General features: G+C 55.6%; 3 protein-coding genes across 7 annotated transcripts; 1 reads left to right on the top strand and 2 right to left on the bottom strand.

The window, feature by feature from the left end:
- Positions 1–181: 181 nt before the first annotated feature.
- EOLA1 (endothelium and lymphocyte associated ASCH domain 1) lies at positions 182–3,974 on the bottom strand. Of its 3 annotated transcripts, none has more exons than XM_080352494.1 (4): positions 3,274–3,972; positions 2,544–2,827; positions 1,178–1,364; positions 976–1,064 (listed from the first exon to the last, which is right to left on the bottom strand). In XM_080352494.1, exons 2-3 carry the CDS (start codon positions 2,794–2,796, stop codon positions 1,219–1,221), a joined length of 399 nt encoding a protein of 132 aa, XP_080208620.1. In that variant the 5' UTR covers positions 2,797–2,827; positions 3,274–3,972; the 3' UTR covers positions 976–1,064; positions 1,178–1,218. The 3 variants fall into 3 exon arrangements, 2 of the variants coding, with proteins under 2 accessions (XP_080208619.1, XP_080208620.1); XR_013922741.1 differs by having other exon boundaries at positions 978–1,064; positions 1,163–1,364; positions 3,274–3,974; XM_080352493.1 differs by lacking the exon at positions 1,178–1,364 and having other exon boundaries at positions 182–1,064; positions 3,274–3,406.
- Positions 3,975–4,257: 283 nt separating this feature from the next.
- On the bottom strand, positions 4,258–7,901 carry TRMT12 (tRNA methyltransferase 12 homolog; the record flags this gene model as incomplete). Its single annotated transcript, XM_080352747.1, has 7 exons — positions 4,258–4,714; positions 4,786–4,943; positions 5,825–5,934; positions 6,007–6,157; positions 6,237–6,426; positions 6,503–6,745; positions 7,680–7,901. 7 exons carry the CDS (start codon positions 7,899–7,901, stop codon positions 4,271–4,273), a joined length of 1,518 nt encoding a protein of 505 aa, XP_080208873.1. The 3' UTR covers positions 4,258–4,270.
- Positions 7,902–7,952: 51 nt separating this feature from the next.
- Positions 7,953–15,475, top strand: CSTF2 (cleavage stimulation factor subunit 2). Of its 3 annotated transcripts, XM_080352553.1 has the most exons (15): positions 7,953–8,039; positions 8,159–8,237; positions 9,551–9,720; positions 10,011–10,147; positions 10,263–10,382; positions 10,486–10,641; positions 10,761–10,881; positions 11,164–11,226; positions 12,511–12,570; positions 13,182–13,323; positions 13,665–13,816; positions 14,097–14,359; positions 14,769–14,894; positions 15,039–15,164; positions 15,295–15,475. In XM_080352553.1, exons 1-14 carry the CDS (start codon positions 7,982–7,984, stop codon positions 15,159–15,161), a joined length of 1,770 nt encoding a protein of 589 aa, XP_080208679.1. In that variant the 5' UTR covers positions 7,953–7,981; the 3' UTR covers positions 15,162–15,164; positions 15,295–15,475. The 3 variants fall into 3 exon arrangements, with proteins under 3 accessions (XP_080208679.1, XP_080208680.1, XP_080208681.1); XM_080352554.1 differs by lacking the exon at positions 12,511–12,570; XM_080352555.1 differs by lacking the exons at positions 12,511–12,570; positions 13,182–13,323; positions 13,665–13,816.
- Positions 15,476–16,196: the final 721 nt, after the last annotated feature.

Below are 16,196 nucleotides of genomic sequence, written 5' to 3'. Positions count from 1 at the left end.
CTAGGTTTTACAGCTGTCAGCTGATATAAGTATTATAGCTTGGTCTTCATTACCAACTTTGTGTTGGTGTAAATGATTAAACTTTTCAAGATAGGAACTCGATTGGTGTTGGTATAGAATTTTCTTGTTTGAAGAAAGATCTCCTTTGATGGATTGTGGTGGACTTCAGATGCTTTACAGAAATCTAGTCTTTGAAAGCTATACTCCAGTAGCTCCAAGTGCCAAAATGAATGACTTCTATTTGTTACTCTTCCCACTTGTCTTTAATTCAATGTTAGATTTTCAAAGCTTAGTTGTGTTTTTCATCTTAATGAAAGGAATTTATAATATGTGCTTCATTTAGTTTTATACAAGCACCTTCTTTCTAATAAAGGCCTTTGTCTAAAGGCTGTCAGATCACAGAGCTATAAACTGCAGCTGGCTTCCCTATCACATGTACCAAACCTCTGAATGAGGAAAATCTGGTCCTTTCTGGAACTTTTACACTTACAGCACATAATGCACACCATGGACAGAAACCTCATACAGTGAATCTCTACCTCTTTTTGAGAAGCCCGTAGAACATCATATAATACATCACCCATCTATGTTAAAAAAAAAAAAATCACATTTACTTAGAATTACTTATATATGAAAAATCTACTAAACCATTAATAATATCCAGTAATGGTCACAAAAATTACATCTTGCTTGTTTTGCCTCAAGAGAGCTATTCTTCAAATGTATTTGCTTTTTCAAACAGTTTTGGAAGGGAAGCCTAAACCACTCACTGATCGTGTTGAAACTGCTGACTTGTGAATTACAAGTTTGCATTTAGGCAGGAAAAATAACAGTGAGAGGCAACACCTACACTTCTGAAGGGATCAGTTCTTCAGGGATGTCCACCTGCCACACACCTTTTCCCCCTCTGGCAGGAATTGGTTCCAGGAGCCATCTTGGATTTGAAACAACAGTCAAGTATTTCTGTTCTAAGTTGCTGAGGACAGCTTTGTTTTCCAGCTCCAGAATCTTTTCAGGAGGCAAGTTTTCTGGACATAGTGATGTCTCTCCAACATCAATTAATCCTGTATTATAAAATTAAAATACAAAGTCAGTTGGCTGTTTGATCTCCTAGGGAAAAGTTTTCCAAAAGTAAACCTCCTTTCCAAAAGGACACACAAACCAGCTCATTTGTTACCAGAAGAACAGGGTGTGAAGCATCCGTGCCTCAAACTGGTGTCATTCACTGCCAAAGACGACGTGTGACTGGACTGAGGCTGGTGAAGAACAGGTGAAGTATGCAGTGGCAATTTTTACAAAGGTAAAGGTTTGATCCGTGCCAGTTGTGTTGCGATCCCCAGTAGCAGATGGGATACCTCTGGCAGCTGTAAAAACAAGCTTGTACCTCAGGAGAAACAGCTCCTACAAAAACTCCTGAGCTACGTTTGGCCTTGAAACAGCTTCTTTCAAAATCACACTCTGCTCCCATCAGGACACTAGGCTATTAACATTTTAAAATCATTAAACTATATGGAAATTTCTGCTCTGTGGAACCCTTGCGATGTCACAAATGGGAATTCCTATATTGCTTAATCATTATATTAAAGACCAAGGAAGCTTTGATACCTACTTCACAATTTATTGTGCAATTTATGACGAGGCTACAAATCTGCATGTTACTTAGTACCTAACAATTTTCACCACTGTAGAACCAGAACAATTTTTGAGTGTATGTGATAGAAGTCATTTGTTGTGTATGAATAGATAAAAATATTCAAATGAGAATGCCAGATAGATGGTGTAACAAAAGATATCTACAAGAAGAGAGCATAAAATGAGCTGGATACAAATTTTCTAAATATACCCTGCAGCAACATACGTTGTATTTCAGCACAACATAAGCAAAGAAACACCATCCCATCCTTGCTGTGTTTGTTAGAGAAACAAACTTGTTAGAGAAACAAACTTCTTCACTGCCCAAATAACAAGAGGGATGGAGCATTTATAAAACTGAAATAGGATTTATTTATGTAATATTCTCACATGACATGCAAAGCACTGCAATATCATGACTTCACTTGACTAAGAGTACCGTAAAATGGTTTCAGGAGTTCCTAAGCTCGAAATGCAAAAAGTGTTGAATTGACATTTATTATCATGAAATCAAATAACATGCAACCCATGTTATACTATCTTCCTGTATGATGAGTTAGCACGAATCAATTTAATTTCTTGTACAGACTTCAGAATTGTAGCCTCAGGTTTTTAGTAGAGCGCGTGTATTTTCAAAACTGAGGCCTGGCTAAAATTCTTTATCCTAAACGTCAAAGATACTTCACATTCCCAACACAATGAAAAATAATAAGTTTTATTTGCAACACCCATCACTGACCTGAGCTGACACGGGTAAGGAACTGAAATAGCCCCCCAACTCAGACATCGCTCCTTCAGAGGAAGCATTACAGTAACGTTATAAGGAACAAACTGTGTAAAGCAGATACGTGTTTGACTGAATGTCAACAGATTGAAAACTTGCTTGGAAAACATAATCCAGGGTTGCTTACCTGCAATAACTCCTCTGCCAAATCTTTCCCCTCTATCCAACAAATCTTGCACTTGTTTTGGTGTCATACCAAACCTGTCCAAAAGAATCGTTCTCCACGTTTCATCTTCCCAGTCCTTAACAGCTATATGAATAGCAACGGTGCAGTTCTTGTAGTCTGCTAGCAAAGGACGCCAGCGAGTCTCTACTGTTTTGACTTTGTTTAAAACCAATCCAGCATAGGGCTGTCGGAAGGAAAGGCAACCAAATTTCATCCTCTTTGTTGCATCAGAGCCCGTTTGTTTCCTATAACCGAACACGACAGCCGGAGATTAGTCTTCAGAAACGTGTTTATGACCACGACAAATGGATCGATCTGCCCGAGCACCTGTCCCGAAGCCCAGGCCGCGGCAAACCGGCCTCCCAGCCCGCAGAGCCCCGCGCCGCCACCACGCCCCGCCCGCCCCGGGCCCGGCGCCGCCACAAACCGCCCCGGCCCGGCGGGGCCGCTGCAGCGGCGGGCGGGGACCCCCGACCGGAGGCAGCGGGAGTTCACGGGGCCACCACCGCGCTGCCCGCTCCGCCCCGGCCCCGCCAGGGGTTGGAAAGCCCGCTCCCCAGCGGGGAGCCCGGGGCCGGCCCTGGGGGGCCGCGATTCTCCGCGGCCACGTCCGCCGGCCCGGCCCGCGTCCCGCGTCCCGCTCCCTCACAGGCCGCCGCACAGCCACGGAGCCCCGGGGGCCGCCTCCTACCTGGCGCCGCCAGCTCCGCGCCGTTCCCTCCGCTCGCTCGGTGCCGCTGGGGGAAGGTGGGTGACGGGGTGTCGGGCCGGGAGGTGGCGGCGGCGGCTCCGCGGCCGCGTGTGGGCGGTGTCGCCCGCGCCCGGCGGGGCGGGGGGCGGTTCCCGCGTTCCGCCGCTGCGCACAGGCCGTTCTCTGTCACTTGCGCGCTGCTGCGGGTTGAAACGAGTGACCGGCCGCAGGGTCTGGCCTTCCTAGCGCGGCTGCTTTGAACAGCACGGTCGTTGTTTGCCAGCAGAGGTTTGATCCGTGCCGGTCGCGTTGGGACCCGCCTGGCAGCAAGGAGCGGGCTGCGAGCACCGCACGGGAGAGGATAACGTGGAAATGGGGGTTAAAAGTGATGTATGGTCCCACTGTATTTGTTTAGCTTCAATGGGGTAACCAAAATGTCTTTCCTGTTGGTGAACACGTGTATTTTAACAGCTAATTATGTTAACATATGAACATCCGCTGCCTTTTCCCGCACTTTAGAACGTCGAGCAATATGAAGTGTGATGCTGAGACTCCATATTCTTTCAGCAGCAGCTCCGTCTTGAGGATTTCTACTAACCCTCTACATTTTGCCTGCTTTCCCTTAAATATGCAGCATATGGACAACCAGCCTTACAAAACAATTGTATGTGCTAGCATTTTCAAATTTATCTACATAGAGGAACCACTGAAATAAATTTTTATATTCACTAGGACTAGACTTTATCTGTCTAGACTTAATCACGCAAACTGTTGTTAAAATTCAGTGGTATGTTACTTAGGTAATTATGGATCTCAATAAATTTCAGTTACCACTGTCTTCTGCAGTATCAGAAGTGGGTACAGGGAGGCACTGCCAGGCAGCACTGCCGCTTGGGAACGAGGGGACATGAAGCGCATCCAGGCTGGCAGGAGGCAATGGCAGCATCTCCTGGCCACCGATGACCCAACACCAGCAAGTTGTACAAACCGGAGCCAGCTAGGTGGGCAACGTTGGCCGGCACTCGAGGTCCAGCACAAGGTGATGCACATGGGGTGCGTAGGACTTCACTGCCTCAATGTGCAGGATGCTGGTACACCACTGCTGCCCACGCAACTCTGCCAGCAGTCCCCGGATCCGAGACGCTGTGGCTTCAGCCCACCTCTGCCACTCGGGTCTGATCCTGGCCCCCAGTGTCTCCTTCCCGCCATCCTCTGTTGGGTGCTGTGCCTCTCCATCGTTGCCAGCTCCCTCTGGAGACTTGTGCTCAGCCTGCAGGACTTGGGTCTGCGGTGGGGCTGGTGTGGGGAGAGTTTCCACGTTGTGGTGGATGTGGAGAACCCCACCTGTGTCCTTCAGGACGCGGCAGGCCATGGGCCAGCCTTCCTCCGAGCTGGGAATCAGTCCCAGGTTCACTCGGTCTGCTACATCCCGCAGCTCCAGCTGGAAGGAGAGGGGAGGTGAAGGGGAAGCCGTGTGGGGCTGGGGGGCTGTGGCTGGTCAGCACTGCTCACCTGCCTGCTGTCCCCATGGTGGACACGGCAGCGGTCCTGCACGCCGTTCAGCACCAGGTTCCTCTGCAGGGCCTCCACAGCGTGGCCATTCCACTCGCAGGCGTGGGCGAAGGCAGCCCCGGCATGAACCAGGTACGGCAGCGTGAAATAACCGATGCCTGGGGACAGAAGACAGGACAGTAGCTGGGGGCAGGGTCTGGGCACCCCTGGGTACTGTGTTCATCCTCGGAGGCAGAGTGGATGCAGATCACCACCCTGGCTTTCTGTGTCTGCTTTGCTCTAGGTCAGAACAAGCCCAGATGCTGGGAAGATGGAAATTCATCACCCCTTGCCTCCACAAAAGCAAAATCTGTCTTGAAAAATGTTTACAGAGGAGCTTATTTTACCTTCAGTCTTTAGCCATTTTATTTTACCTTCAGTCTTTAGCCATTAGCTAAAGACCTGCCCTGCTCTGCTTCCACTCTGTGTAGAAGTGCCCAGACTACCATTTATTTTAATTAATCCAGAGCGTTTTTGTGAGTGCCACATCCTTTCTGTGCAGCACATATTGGAAGCATTAACCTTCCCAAGTGCACAACAGTGGCTCTACAAACACGCAAATGCCTGATGTGATATTCCCACTCCCCTCACAGCCCAGGACACTTCAGTTAGTGCCAGCTTGTCATGAAAGCACATCAGTACATGCTCAGGACATCTACAGGAATTTTTCAGAAACAATATCAGGGCAAATCTTTTCCATGGATCCAAATGATTCCTGTGACCAGCACTAGGTACAGAGCAGTGCCCTGCAGAGCCTGAGAGCAAGGGCATTCCGCGATTCTGCGTGCCCAAAGGCAACAGGGACACATGAGGGACAGCAGTGTCAGGTTAGCTGGGGGTTCACAGATGGTGCAGGAGCTCTAAGCCTGGGAATTTTTCCAGTCTGGGCTGGAAATGACATTCCACATCCACCTGGATGCCATCAGTACCTGCATCACCACTCTCTGCCTGCCTGCCTCTGCAAGCCTGCCCTGCCAAACTCCTCCGCCACCCCCGTTACCTGCGTAGAGATCCACCAGGACCTCCCCGGAGCAGGACAGCGAGGCCACCCGCAGCTTCTCTGTGATGTTGCCCGGTGAGAACATGCACTTGGTCACGTCAAACGTGTACCTGAGAAACACCAGCACCCAGTGAGGGCAGCCCCTTCCCTGCCCCGGCCAAATCCTGTGCTGCAGCTCCTACCTGATCCCGTTGTCCACATGCTCCACCCAGCCATCCTGGCCCAGCAGCAGGGTGACACTGGGGGACCGCATCCCGTCTGGCAATACCCGTCCTCGCCTGGCCAGCCGCTGGGCACCCAAAGCCGAGGCAACCGTCTCCCAGAGCACTGGACCTGCAATGCACCCATCCTGGGAGCTTTGGGAAACGCCAGGGCGGCTCTGCAGGCCAGACCTGGGCAGGCTCCCCCTTACCCAGCTTCTCCCATGCTGCAGCCCTAAAGCTGTCCTCGCTCAGCAGGACCAGGTCCCCGTGCCGCTGCCAGGCATGGGGCACATCACACTCCAGCTCCTCTGACCAGCTCTCACCCAGCAGCCGCTGCAGCTCATCCCGCAGCTTCTGGGCAGGTGTCCGCCTGCGGGCTGCCCTGGAGGGGACAGGGTCCTGTGGGGGGATGAGCATGTGGGGCTGAGATCCCAGTGCCCCACAGCAGGGCTCAGGGTGAGGGGTCCATCCCAACCTGGATCCGGAGCAGCTCACAGGGCATCTCCTGGGGCAGCCATAGACGGGAGAGCTTCTCCTCCAACACGGGCAGTGCCACACGGCCCCCTGGCAACTCCTGAAGCCTGTAGCGCCCATCCAGGAGCCGCTCCTCTTCCAAACGCTCCCTGCAAGGCCAAGGCACGGTCAGGCCCTCCCCAGTCCCACCACAGAGAAGAGATCCCCACTTGTGACAGCATTCTGACACCAGCTCTATGAGAAACTGCAAGAGTCAACGGCATGAGAACAAGCGTTGGTGGAATAATACAAGAAGCAAGGACTATATGGGACTTGATACATCAAGGACAGGGGGGTAACTTGTGATAGACCAAAAAAATGCTTTTATGGTAGCAATTTCGGTGGGAATGCAAAATGTATCACTTATGTAATGCCTAATCTAGCAAACCAGCAATGCTTGAGCAAGCATCCCAGCAAGTATAAATACAAGCCTGAATTTGTAGTAAATGTCTCTTTGCGTCTAAAAAAAAGAGAGTTGTGCCTTATTCACTACACCCACTGGGTGCAGGGCTGGGCCCTCTGAGCTCACCTCCCCACCAGCACCCCGCCAGCCCCACCTGCACGCCGCTAGAGCAGCCACAGGGCTCTCGTTCCCCATTGCAGGCTCACCTGAGGCACTGGGCAAAACGCTGCTCTGTGGCCAGGGCAGGGACGAGGATGGGGACATCCCTGCCCTCCATCCTGCCAAGCCCCAGGACAGACGGACATCACCAGCTGGCAGGGACGTGGCCACCTGCCAAGTGGGCACAGGGTGTCAGGCTGACAAAGGGGGGACCCGGGGCTAGTGGGGGTCTCTGGCACCGTCATGCTGGGGGCATTGGAGCCTTGGCTGCACCCCAGGGCAGGGGGCTGGCTGGGGTGACGGGGATGGGGGGACCAGGGATAGGGTACCCCAAGGGATGGGGTGTCTGGGGGTGGTGTCCCGGGGTACTCTGGGGAGGGAAATGGGGCGCTTCACGGAATGGGGTGCCTGGCGCTGGGGTACCCAGAGGACGGGGTTCCCGGGGTGTGGCAGAAGGGAGTGCCCGGGTGGGAGTGGGTGGGGTGTCCCAGGGGAGGGGGTGACCCCGAGGATCAGGAGGAAGGGGTGACCGGGGACAGCGTGCCCCCGGGGACGGGGTATCCCGGGTGTGGGTTACCCGGGGCACCGTGCCCGCTGAGGATGTGGGGCTGCCCCAGGAGCTGGCATCTCCTGGCCGGGTGTCCCGCGAAGGGCTCCCCGAGGCCACACCACCCCCCGCCCGGGTGCCCCGGCCCCCCTGCCCCCCTGCCCCGCTCCTACCCCGGATCGCGGCGCGCAGACAGCAGTGGCGCGTCCCGTGTTTCCCGCCGGAGCCTTTTCCCCTCCGCGCCGCCGCCATATTTGTTGTGGGCGTGGGCGGAAGCGGGGGGGTGACGTAGGGTGAGGGACCGGAAGCGGCGGCGAGGCTCGGGCGGCGGGATGGCGGGGCTGTCGGTGCGGGACCCCGCCGTGGATCGTTCGCTGCGCTCCGTCTTCGGTGAGCGCCGCGGGGCCGGGCCGGGGGTGAGGGAGGGAGGGAGGGAGGGCCGGCCAGCCGAGCCCTCCGCGCCGTCCGCGCAGCCCTGGGCCGCTGCGCTGACCGTGTCTTTCCTGCAGTGGGGAACATCCCGTACGAGGCCACCGAGGAGCAGCTGAAGGACATTTTCTCAGAGGTTGGGCCTGTGGTCAGCTTCAGGTGAGAGCGGCTGCGCGAGTCCTGCGTCCAGCTCTGGTTCCTGAGCACAGGACACACATGGACCTGTTGGAGAGGGGCCAGAGGAGCCACAGGAATGACCCGAGGCTGGAACAGCTCTGCTGGGAGAGTTGGGTGTTCAGCCTGGGGAAGAGAAGGCTCCAGGGAGACCTTATTGTGGCCTTTCAGTGCTTGAAATGGTCTGATAAGAAAGATGGAGATAGGCTTTTTAGCTGGGCCTGTTGCAACAGGACAGAGGATGATGGTTTTAAACTAAAGGAGGGAAGATTCAGGCTGGACATGAGAAAGACATTTTTTACAGTGAGGGTGGTGAAACACTGGCCCAGGTTGCCCAGAGAGGTGGTAGAAAGAAGCATAGACTCATTTCAGTTGGAAGAGACCCTCAGGATCATCAAGTCCAACCATAACCTAATGTAGCTCCAGCACTAAACCATGTCCCTAAGAAGCTCGTCATTTAAACCCCTTCAGGGATGGTGACTCCACCACTGCCCTGGGCAGCCTGTTCCAATGCCTGACAACCCTTTCTGTGAAAAACTTTTTCCTAATATCCAATCGAAACCCCCCCTATTCTATGACTGTATGATAAATCTGGTCCAGAGCCCCACGGGCAGCATGGTGCTGTGCAGCACACGCTGGGCAGAGCTGACCCGCAGGCAGGAGCAAAGTGGTGCAGAGCAGTGCAGCTTCTTGGGGGTGTGAGGCTGTGACAGCTGTTCAGGCACTGAGGTCCTGTGCCAAGGTCACCTGGAGATGTAGGGAATAACAGGCCAAGCACAACAGCCTGAAGGTGGGCATGGTGCTCCAGCTTGGAGGTGCTGCCCTGCTGTGATGTGGAGCTGGGGCAGATCAGTCCTCAGGTTCTGATCAAGCTCGGTGCAGAGAGATGGAGATGCAGAGCTCTCCCATCACAGTGGCTCTGCAGGGATGTTTTCCTGGCTTGGCACCAGGCTTCAGAGAGCAATCAGGTAGGGGATTGGGAGCTCCAGGAGCAGCCAGTCTAGTCCTGTGCCCCCAGGAGCTGCCTTGGGTCACGGGAAGCAGAATGCTTGTGCCAGTGGCATTCCTGGACACTGGAGCTCTGGAAATACCCATCGGCCTGGATCTGGGAGGCCTTTTTGCTCTGACCTAGGGCAGGCTCTTGCATTTCTTGACCAGAGTGCAGTAACTTCACTCTGCTCCCCATTGCTCCTGTGTGGTGCACCCAATAGCCCCTCCTGAGTGTTGGGAAGCTGTGAGCACTGCGCGCTGCCTGCGCTGCTCTCAGCAGTGCTGGTTCTCTCCTCCTCGCTGTGCAGGTTGGTCTATGACAGGGAGACAGGAAAGCCAAAGGGCTATGGCTTCTGCGAGTACCAAGACCAGGAGACGGCCCTCAGTGCCATGCGGAACCTGAACGGGCGAGAGTTCAGCGGAAGGGCCCTGCGTGTCGACAATGCGGCCAGCGAGAAGAACAAGGAGGAGCTGAAGAGTGAGTCTGAATTTTGTGGTGGAGAATGCACTGATGTTGTGCTGGGCTCGTTTTTTTCAGTGTTACAAGGCATTCTTCTGTGAGGCTGGTGAGGCCTCGCAGAGCTGATGTGCTCCAAGCCATGTAGCAAATAGTTTTGCAGAGGGATGCATGGGCTCAGCGCTGTGTTTTCTCTCCCAGATAATCTCCCTGTTTTCACTGCCCGCCTCTCCCCTCTCCCCTCTCTTCTCATGAGCCCATTAAAAATGGCCGTTTCATGTTGCTGTATGAGATCACAAACTCTGTTGCAGGCTTGGGCACAGGCGCACCCATCATAGAGTCACCCTATGGGGACCCTGTCAATCCTGAAGATGCCCCCGAGTCCATCAGCCGGGCAGTAGCCAGCCTGCCGCCCGAGCAGATGTTTGAGCTGATGAAGCAGATGAAGGTGAGTGAAGCAGAGAGATGCCCTCACTCTGTGAGCACGGCTTCTGCCACCACTTCCCGTGCCTTCACAGCCCGTGGTGCCTTGCCAGAGCTCTGATCTGCGTGTGTCTTCTCAGTTGTGTGTCCAGAACAGCCCCCAGGAAGCCAGGAACATGCTGCTCCAGAACCCCCAGTTGGCTTATGCCCTGCTGCAGGCCCAGGTCGTCATGAGGATTGTCGACCCTGAGATCGCGCTGGTTTGTCCCTTGCTGCCTCGTTGGGGTCGGTAGGATAACACTGGCAGCCTGCTGTGGAGTGGGGAGCGGAAGAAAAATTCCTTTCTCCTTCTTCTCCTCCTAGAAAATCCTGCATCGCCAGACCAGTGTTCCTCCTCTGATCCCAGGCAACCAGCAGCCAGTGCCGGGGCCAGGGCCTGCACCGGGACCAGGGCCTGGGCCAGGGCCAAATGCACAGCTGAACCCACAGAACACCCCATCGTCCCAGCCACAGCCCATAGTAAGAGCCTGTGGGACACAGTGCTGTGCAGGAAAGGGGTGGGTGTTGCTGGTTCCATCTCTCCCAGCTCGGGCTGTGGTGCTGGAGTTTTGCTGAAGTCTAGTTTCTCTCCTGGGCAGGGTGGGATGCACGTGAATGGCGCTCCTCCCCTGATGCAGCCCATGCAGGGAGGAGTGCCGGGTCCGGGACAGATGGCAGCCGCTGTGCAGGGCCCAGGCCCTGGCCCCATGGCTCCAGGAGGTGAGTTTTAGCTGAATGGTGCCCTGGGTCCATCGATCCTGCAGGTGTCCCCCCCTCTACCTTCTCCTTAACTGAAGGGCTTGGCCCTGTGAGAGCACACACAGTCCTGTACTATGTCTAGTGGTTGTTACTGCTGCCAGCGGCAGTCAAGAAAGTTGGTTTATCTCTGTGGGAGACCAACACCAACAAAATAAACTTCCCAGGAGTTGGGAAGGTGGGGGAGGTATTTAAGGCCAAAGGAATGGCTGAGAAGGGATCTGAACTCTGCCTATTCCCTCTCAGGTGGAATGCAGCCTCAGGTTGGGATGCCAGGAGCAGGGCCAGTCCCCTTGGAGCGTGGACAAGGTAAAACAGACATGGGTTAGTGCTGTGCATTACAGGAGCCTCACTCCAGCGGGACCCAGGCCACGGGTGCTGAGCAGTGCTGCGCCCAGAGCCCCTGCCAGCCAGCTGCCAGCCTGCCTGTCCCTGGATCTGGGGCAGCTCCCACAGTACTGGGCTGCCCCCGAGTTTACTCGCTTAGGTGCAAGGCTGTGGTAGCAGCTCTCCTGTTCCAGGACCCCAGCCCATGCTCCAGTTTGCTCCCAGCTTGTTCTGCACCGTGTTGTGCAGACGTATCCTGGAATCCAGGAGAGCTGCCGGTCCCTGCAGAGCCCTGCGGAGCGGGTCGTACCTGTGTTTCCATCTCTCTGTGAACCTGTGGCTGTCCCTGTGCTTGTGCAGACGGGCAGAGCTCGCTCTTCTCTGGTCCCTGTCCCGCTCCTTTGCTGCCTGGGTGCTGGGAAGCAGCTTGTGCTGCTGCCACCTCTCCCAGTGCTCCCTGTGTGGTGCCCGGCAGAGGGAGCTGGAACTTCGCTTTTGCTTGTGACAGTGAGTGTGAGGCTTGGCAGGGTATTTCCCGGTGACGATGGCTTGGCTCTGCTTCCGCAGGCACGGTCTGTACGGCCCAGCCCTGGGGCCGGATTGCTTACGGTTCATGCAGGTTCATGCATTTCCTGGCTGCCCCATCAAGCCACGCACCGGGGTGGGCACAACCAGGACGTTCCTGTTCTCCCAATAAGAAGGCACACAGGCAGTTAAAACCCCTTTTGCCTTAATTTGTATTGTAGGCCTTGTTTCAGGAGTGTGGCAAGGCTGTTCTGAGATCCTCTGCTCTTAAGTGCTTAGAGAGAACTGATTCTCATTTTCTTTGGGGGGGCACCATCTTCCTGAGAACAACATGGTAGTTCTTGGCATCCAGAAGGTTTTGGAGAGCAGGCAAAAAGCTGGCACTGAGGAGTGCCATAGGAAGCTGTGGACAGGAGCAGAAGCTGTCTGGCTGTGCATTGTGGGGGGCAGTATGATCCCCCCCAGGATGCCGATTCTCTCAGCAGGACATCCTGCCCTGAATGTTCATGCAGTGAGTGAAGGAAGAGCCGTGCCAAGCTGGCTGTCACACCTCTGATGACAGAGGTGGCGTTAACGGATGAGGTTGATAAAGCCAGACTTGCAGCATCTCTGTAGGTTTTCTGGGGGACTTCAGGGAGCAGAGGTGACCCTGCAGACAGCACTATCCCCGAGGCTGAGTGCATGTGTGCATACACTATTTACGTGTTTGCTCTTCTCCCTCTTTTCCTGCTGCTTGCCCAGGGAACCTGCAGCTCTCGCCCGTGGGACCTGCCAGGCCTGCGTCTATCGAACGCGTTCAAGGTATCCCAGCACCTGCCAGCTCGCTCCTCCCATGGAGCTCGTTGTGGAGTGTGCACAGAGCAGCTTTCACCCCCCTGTGCTCAGGGTCGGGAACTGGCATATCATTCTGTGTAGCCTGGCAGGGTTAAGAGCAGGAGAAGGAGGAAGAGGTGGCAGGGTTTCCTCCCGAGCTGGAGGATACAACAGCCTAATGCTGTGCACAGAGCTTGTGGAAAAGAGAGCGTCCTTTCCGTAGGATCCAGACCACCTTGTCACCTCGCTACCAGGACCATTCCAGGTCTTGCTTTGCTCTTGGCCCTGTGTCAGCAGGGTGTTGATGCCCACACTTGTAGGGATTGTCACGGGGGCACCCACACTTAGTTTGGCCACCTGGTGCCATAAGGAGCCTGAAGTAGAGCCAGAGAGGGAAAGAGAGGCATAAAATCAGCAGCTGGGGAAGGGGCTTCAGTGCACTCCAGCCTTGTGCGAGAGGCTGTCCCCCCTGGCAGTCAGCACGGCTCACCCCCTGCGTGCTGGGGAGCAGCCAGGCCACCCCGAGAGCGCTGGGGGACAGTCTGAGCACCGCCCTGGTTATGCAGATCCTCACGAGCTCTTGTGTGTCTCCCTGGCAGTGCCCATGCCAGATCCGAGGGCCCCTATGCAGCGTGGACCTCTGCCTGCCAGTGGCCCGCCGCCCCGAGGCCTTTTGGGAGATGCCCCGAATGACCCTCGCGGAGGGACCCTGCTCTCAGTTACTGGAGAAGTGGAGCCCAGGTGAGGGGAGAGGGAAGGAGAGGAGCCCTTGGTATGGTCCCCTGCCCAAGGGTAATCTCTTGCTGAAGACAGGGATGGCACCAGCCTTCCAGGAGTCACCACTGCCTGTTGGAAGCCCGTGTGCCCATGTCCCTGGGGACAGGGCATCCCCAGGGTGGTGACAGCAGCCCTGTGGTGTGGGGCTGCCAGCACCCATCCCTGCACCAGCCTCACCCTCCTCCCCTGCGGCCACCTTTGGGGGCAATCCCAGTGCTCTGCCCAGACCGTGCCAAGCCAGCGTCTGATTCACACTCTCTCGCTTTTTCTCCTCCTCCTGCTTTGCTCTCCTCTCTCTGCATCAGAGGTTACCTTGGGCCACCCCACCAGGGAGCCCCTATGCACCATATGCCTGGTCATGACAGCCGTGGCCCCCCACATGAGATGAGGGGGGGACCCATGGGAGAACCCCGACCGCTGATGGGAGAGCCGCGGGGGCCCTTGATGGATGCTCGAGGTGAGAGAGGGGGCATGAAACAATGGGTGGTACAGACAAGAAGTCAGAATGGAGCCCGCTGCCCTGGCATGAGACATAGGAAGGGGGTTTGGGCAGTGAAACAACTGACTCCAGGGAAAGGAGGGACAGTCCCACAGGGCAAAGGCTTCCTCCAGGCATGACCCCTCTGCCCCTAGCCCTGTACCTTCTGGTGTGGAGGCCCAAAGGAGGCAGTGGGCTTGCTCCCATGCTCCCTGCTGCACTGCTCCCATCAACACCTTGCCTTGTCTTTCCTCTGCAGTCGGAAGAGATCCCCGAGGACTGGAGCCGCGGGGGCTGGAGCCACGTGTGTTGGAGGCGCGAGCCCTGGAGGCGCGAGGCCTGGAGCCACGGGTCCTGGAGCCGCGAGTGCTGGAGGCCAGGGCCATGGAGGCCAGGGTGATGGAGCCCCGGGGCCTGGAGCCTCGAGGGCCTGGTCCCAGCCCACGTGGCCCCATGCCTGGTGGGATACAGGGTCCTGGGCCACTTAATATGGGAGCCAGTGGCCCACAGGGGCCCCGCCAGGTACACACGCCTCTGGTCGGCTGGTTGGGCACTGATGGTGTCTTGTAGATTGGGGCTGGGTGGGGGGATGTGATCAGGTCCTGCAGCAGCCTGAGAGGGGAGGGCATCCTGCAGAGCAGCACCTGGATTGGTGGCTCTTGGATGGGGTCAGGGCATCTGTCCCATCTCCATGGGCACTGCTTATTCTGCTGGGGATGAGACGAGGCTCAGGCTTCTCTCCACCTCTTCCTGATGTGCAGGAAAGAGTGCAGGAGTTGGAGGGAAAGAAGAGCACGCAAAACACACTGTAGCCCGTCTCCATGCTCAGGAATCTGCAGGCTGGCTGTGGGGGCATCCCTCTGATCATCCTGTATTTGTACAGCTGAGTGCAGAGCCCTCTTGGTCCTTACCCCCTCTCTTGTGCCTGCAGGTCCCTAACATGGCAGGGGCAGGCATGCAGGGAGGAGGCATTCCTGGGGCAGGAGTCCAGGGAGCTGGGCAGCCCGGAGGCTTTAGCCCTGGACAGAGCCAGGTCACACCCCAGGATCACGAGAAGGTGAGCGGACAAAAGGGAAAGGGTGAGACCCCAGGAGCAGTACTTCTTCCTTGCCTCACTGTAGTGGGGACAGCCCCTTCCTGGTGCTGATAACCTGTGACTGCTCCGGCAGAGCACATCTCTGACTCACCCTTGTGCCCACAGGCAGCCCTGATCATGCAGGTTCTGCAGCTGACAGCGGACCAGATCGCTATGCTGCCCCCAGAGCAGCGGCAGAGCATCCTTATTCTGAAGGAGCAAATCCAGAAGTCTACAGGAGCACCCTGACAGGTGACATCCTTAACCTGGCCTCAGCCTGTGCCTGCTCCCCTTCAGTAAATTGGAGAGTGTTCAGGATGGGGCTCTGTCCTGCTTTTCCTCTCTGTGCTGGGGTTCACTCTTCTCCCCTTCCTTCTTGCAGGCCTGGCAGGCACATAGTGGAGATGCCGTCACCTGGACAGTGGTGACGCTCCGTGGCAGCTGCTTCCCGAGGCTGGCAGAGTTCATGCTGTGCTTCAGGAGGGGGTTCTTCTCCCCCACTAATGTTTTTCCCTCCCATTCATCCTTTTTTCTGTGTGTATATTTTATGATTTTGAAATAAAGTGGGCAAAGGGTTTGAGTAAAGCCATCTCTCCAGCTGCCTTGTTTGGTCTCTTGTAGAGGCCAGAGTGGGACTGTTGGGTTCTGGGAACAGTCTGGCCCAGCTCCAGGCTTGTTTCCCTCGCCTTCCTCCCTTCTCCCCAGCACTAGGGCAAGATCTACTCATGGGATTTTATGTGTTGTGCTGCTCACAGCTGTTCACAGGGGTGTAAGGGACAGGCAGGACAGGGAGCTCGGCTTTCTGTCCCTGCTGACCGGGCGGGAAGGGCTCCGTATCCGATTGCTGTATCACTTACCGTCCTGCTTGGGGTGGGTGGTTTTCACCTCTTCTCTGCATATGCTTGAGCAGAATTTGTTACCTTTGCCTGAGCTGCGTTTGAATTTGGCCTGTGTGCCAGTGTGTGCCTGACAGGGGATGCCGGCTGGCTCTAGGGGGTGGCAGTGAGCCCCCGTGGAGGGGGGACACCTTACCGGGCACCCAGGGGCTTTGCTAGGAGCCACATTTCCCACTACAGCCCCACCAAGGGGCAAAGAGTGGGCTCCTTTGTGCTTGCATGTGCTGAGTCACTGCAGTGGCTTTTATTGAAAAGAAAATAAAGTTTAATTTACCTTTTTACACAAAGGACTGGTTAAGCCTAGACGGGCACGTTTGGCCCCCAGGGCCTTCTCGGAATGTCCCTGTCCTGTCCCCCATCCCTGTCCCATGCTTTGCCCAGCCCGCTG

The sequence above is a fragment of the Nesoenas mayeri genome (assembly GCF_963082525.1).
Source record: "Nesoenas mayeri genome assembly, chromosome: 13".
In the NCBI taxonomy this organism is placed as follows: Eukaryota; Metazoa; Chordata; class Aves; order Columbiformes; family Columbidae; genus Nesoenas; species Nesoenas mayeri.
Note: the sequence above shows the minus strand (reverse complement) of the source record. Positions and strands in the feature narration are given on the sequence as shown.

Bases quoted from the DNA above. Each gene is read 5' to 3' on its own strand.
- EOLA1 (XM_080352493.1), bottom strand. From the start codon at position 2,796: ATGAAATTTGGTTGCCTTTCCTTCCGACAGCCCTATGCTGGATTGGTT. The intron at 1,065-2,543 runs GTAAGCAACCCT...TTTATAATACAG, and splicing joins TGGCAGAGGAGTTATTGCAG to GATTAATTGATGTTGGAGAG.
- CSTF2 (XM_080352553.1), top strand. From the start codon at position 7,982: ATGGCGGGGCTGTCGGTGCGGGACCCCGCCGTGGATCGTTCGCTGCGC. The intron at 10,642-10,760 runs GTAAGAGCCTGT...TCTCCTGGGCAG, and splicing joins CGTCCCAGCCACAGCCCATA to GGTGGGATGCACGTGAATGG. The intron at 14,360-14,768 runs GTACACACGCCT...TTGTGCCTGCAG, and splicing joins GCCCACAGGGGCCCCGCCAG to GTCCCTAACATGGCAGGGGC.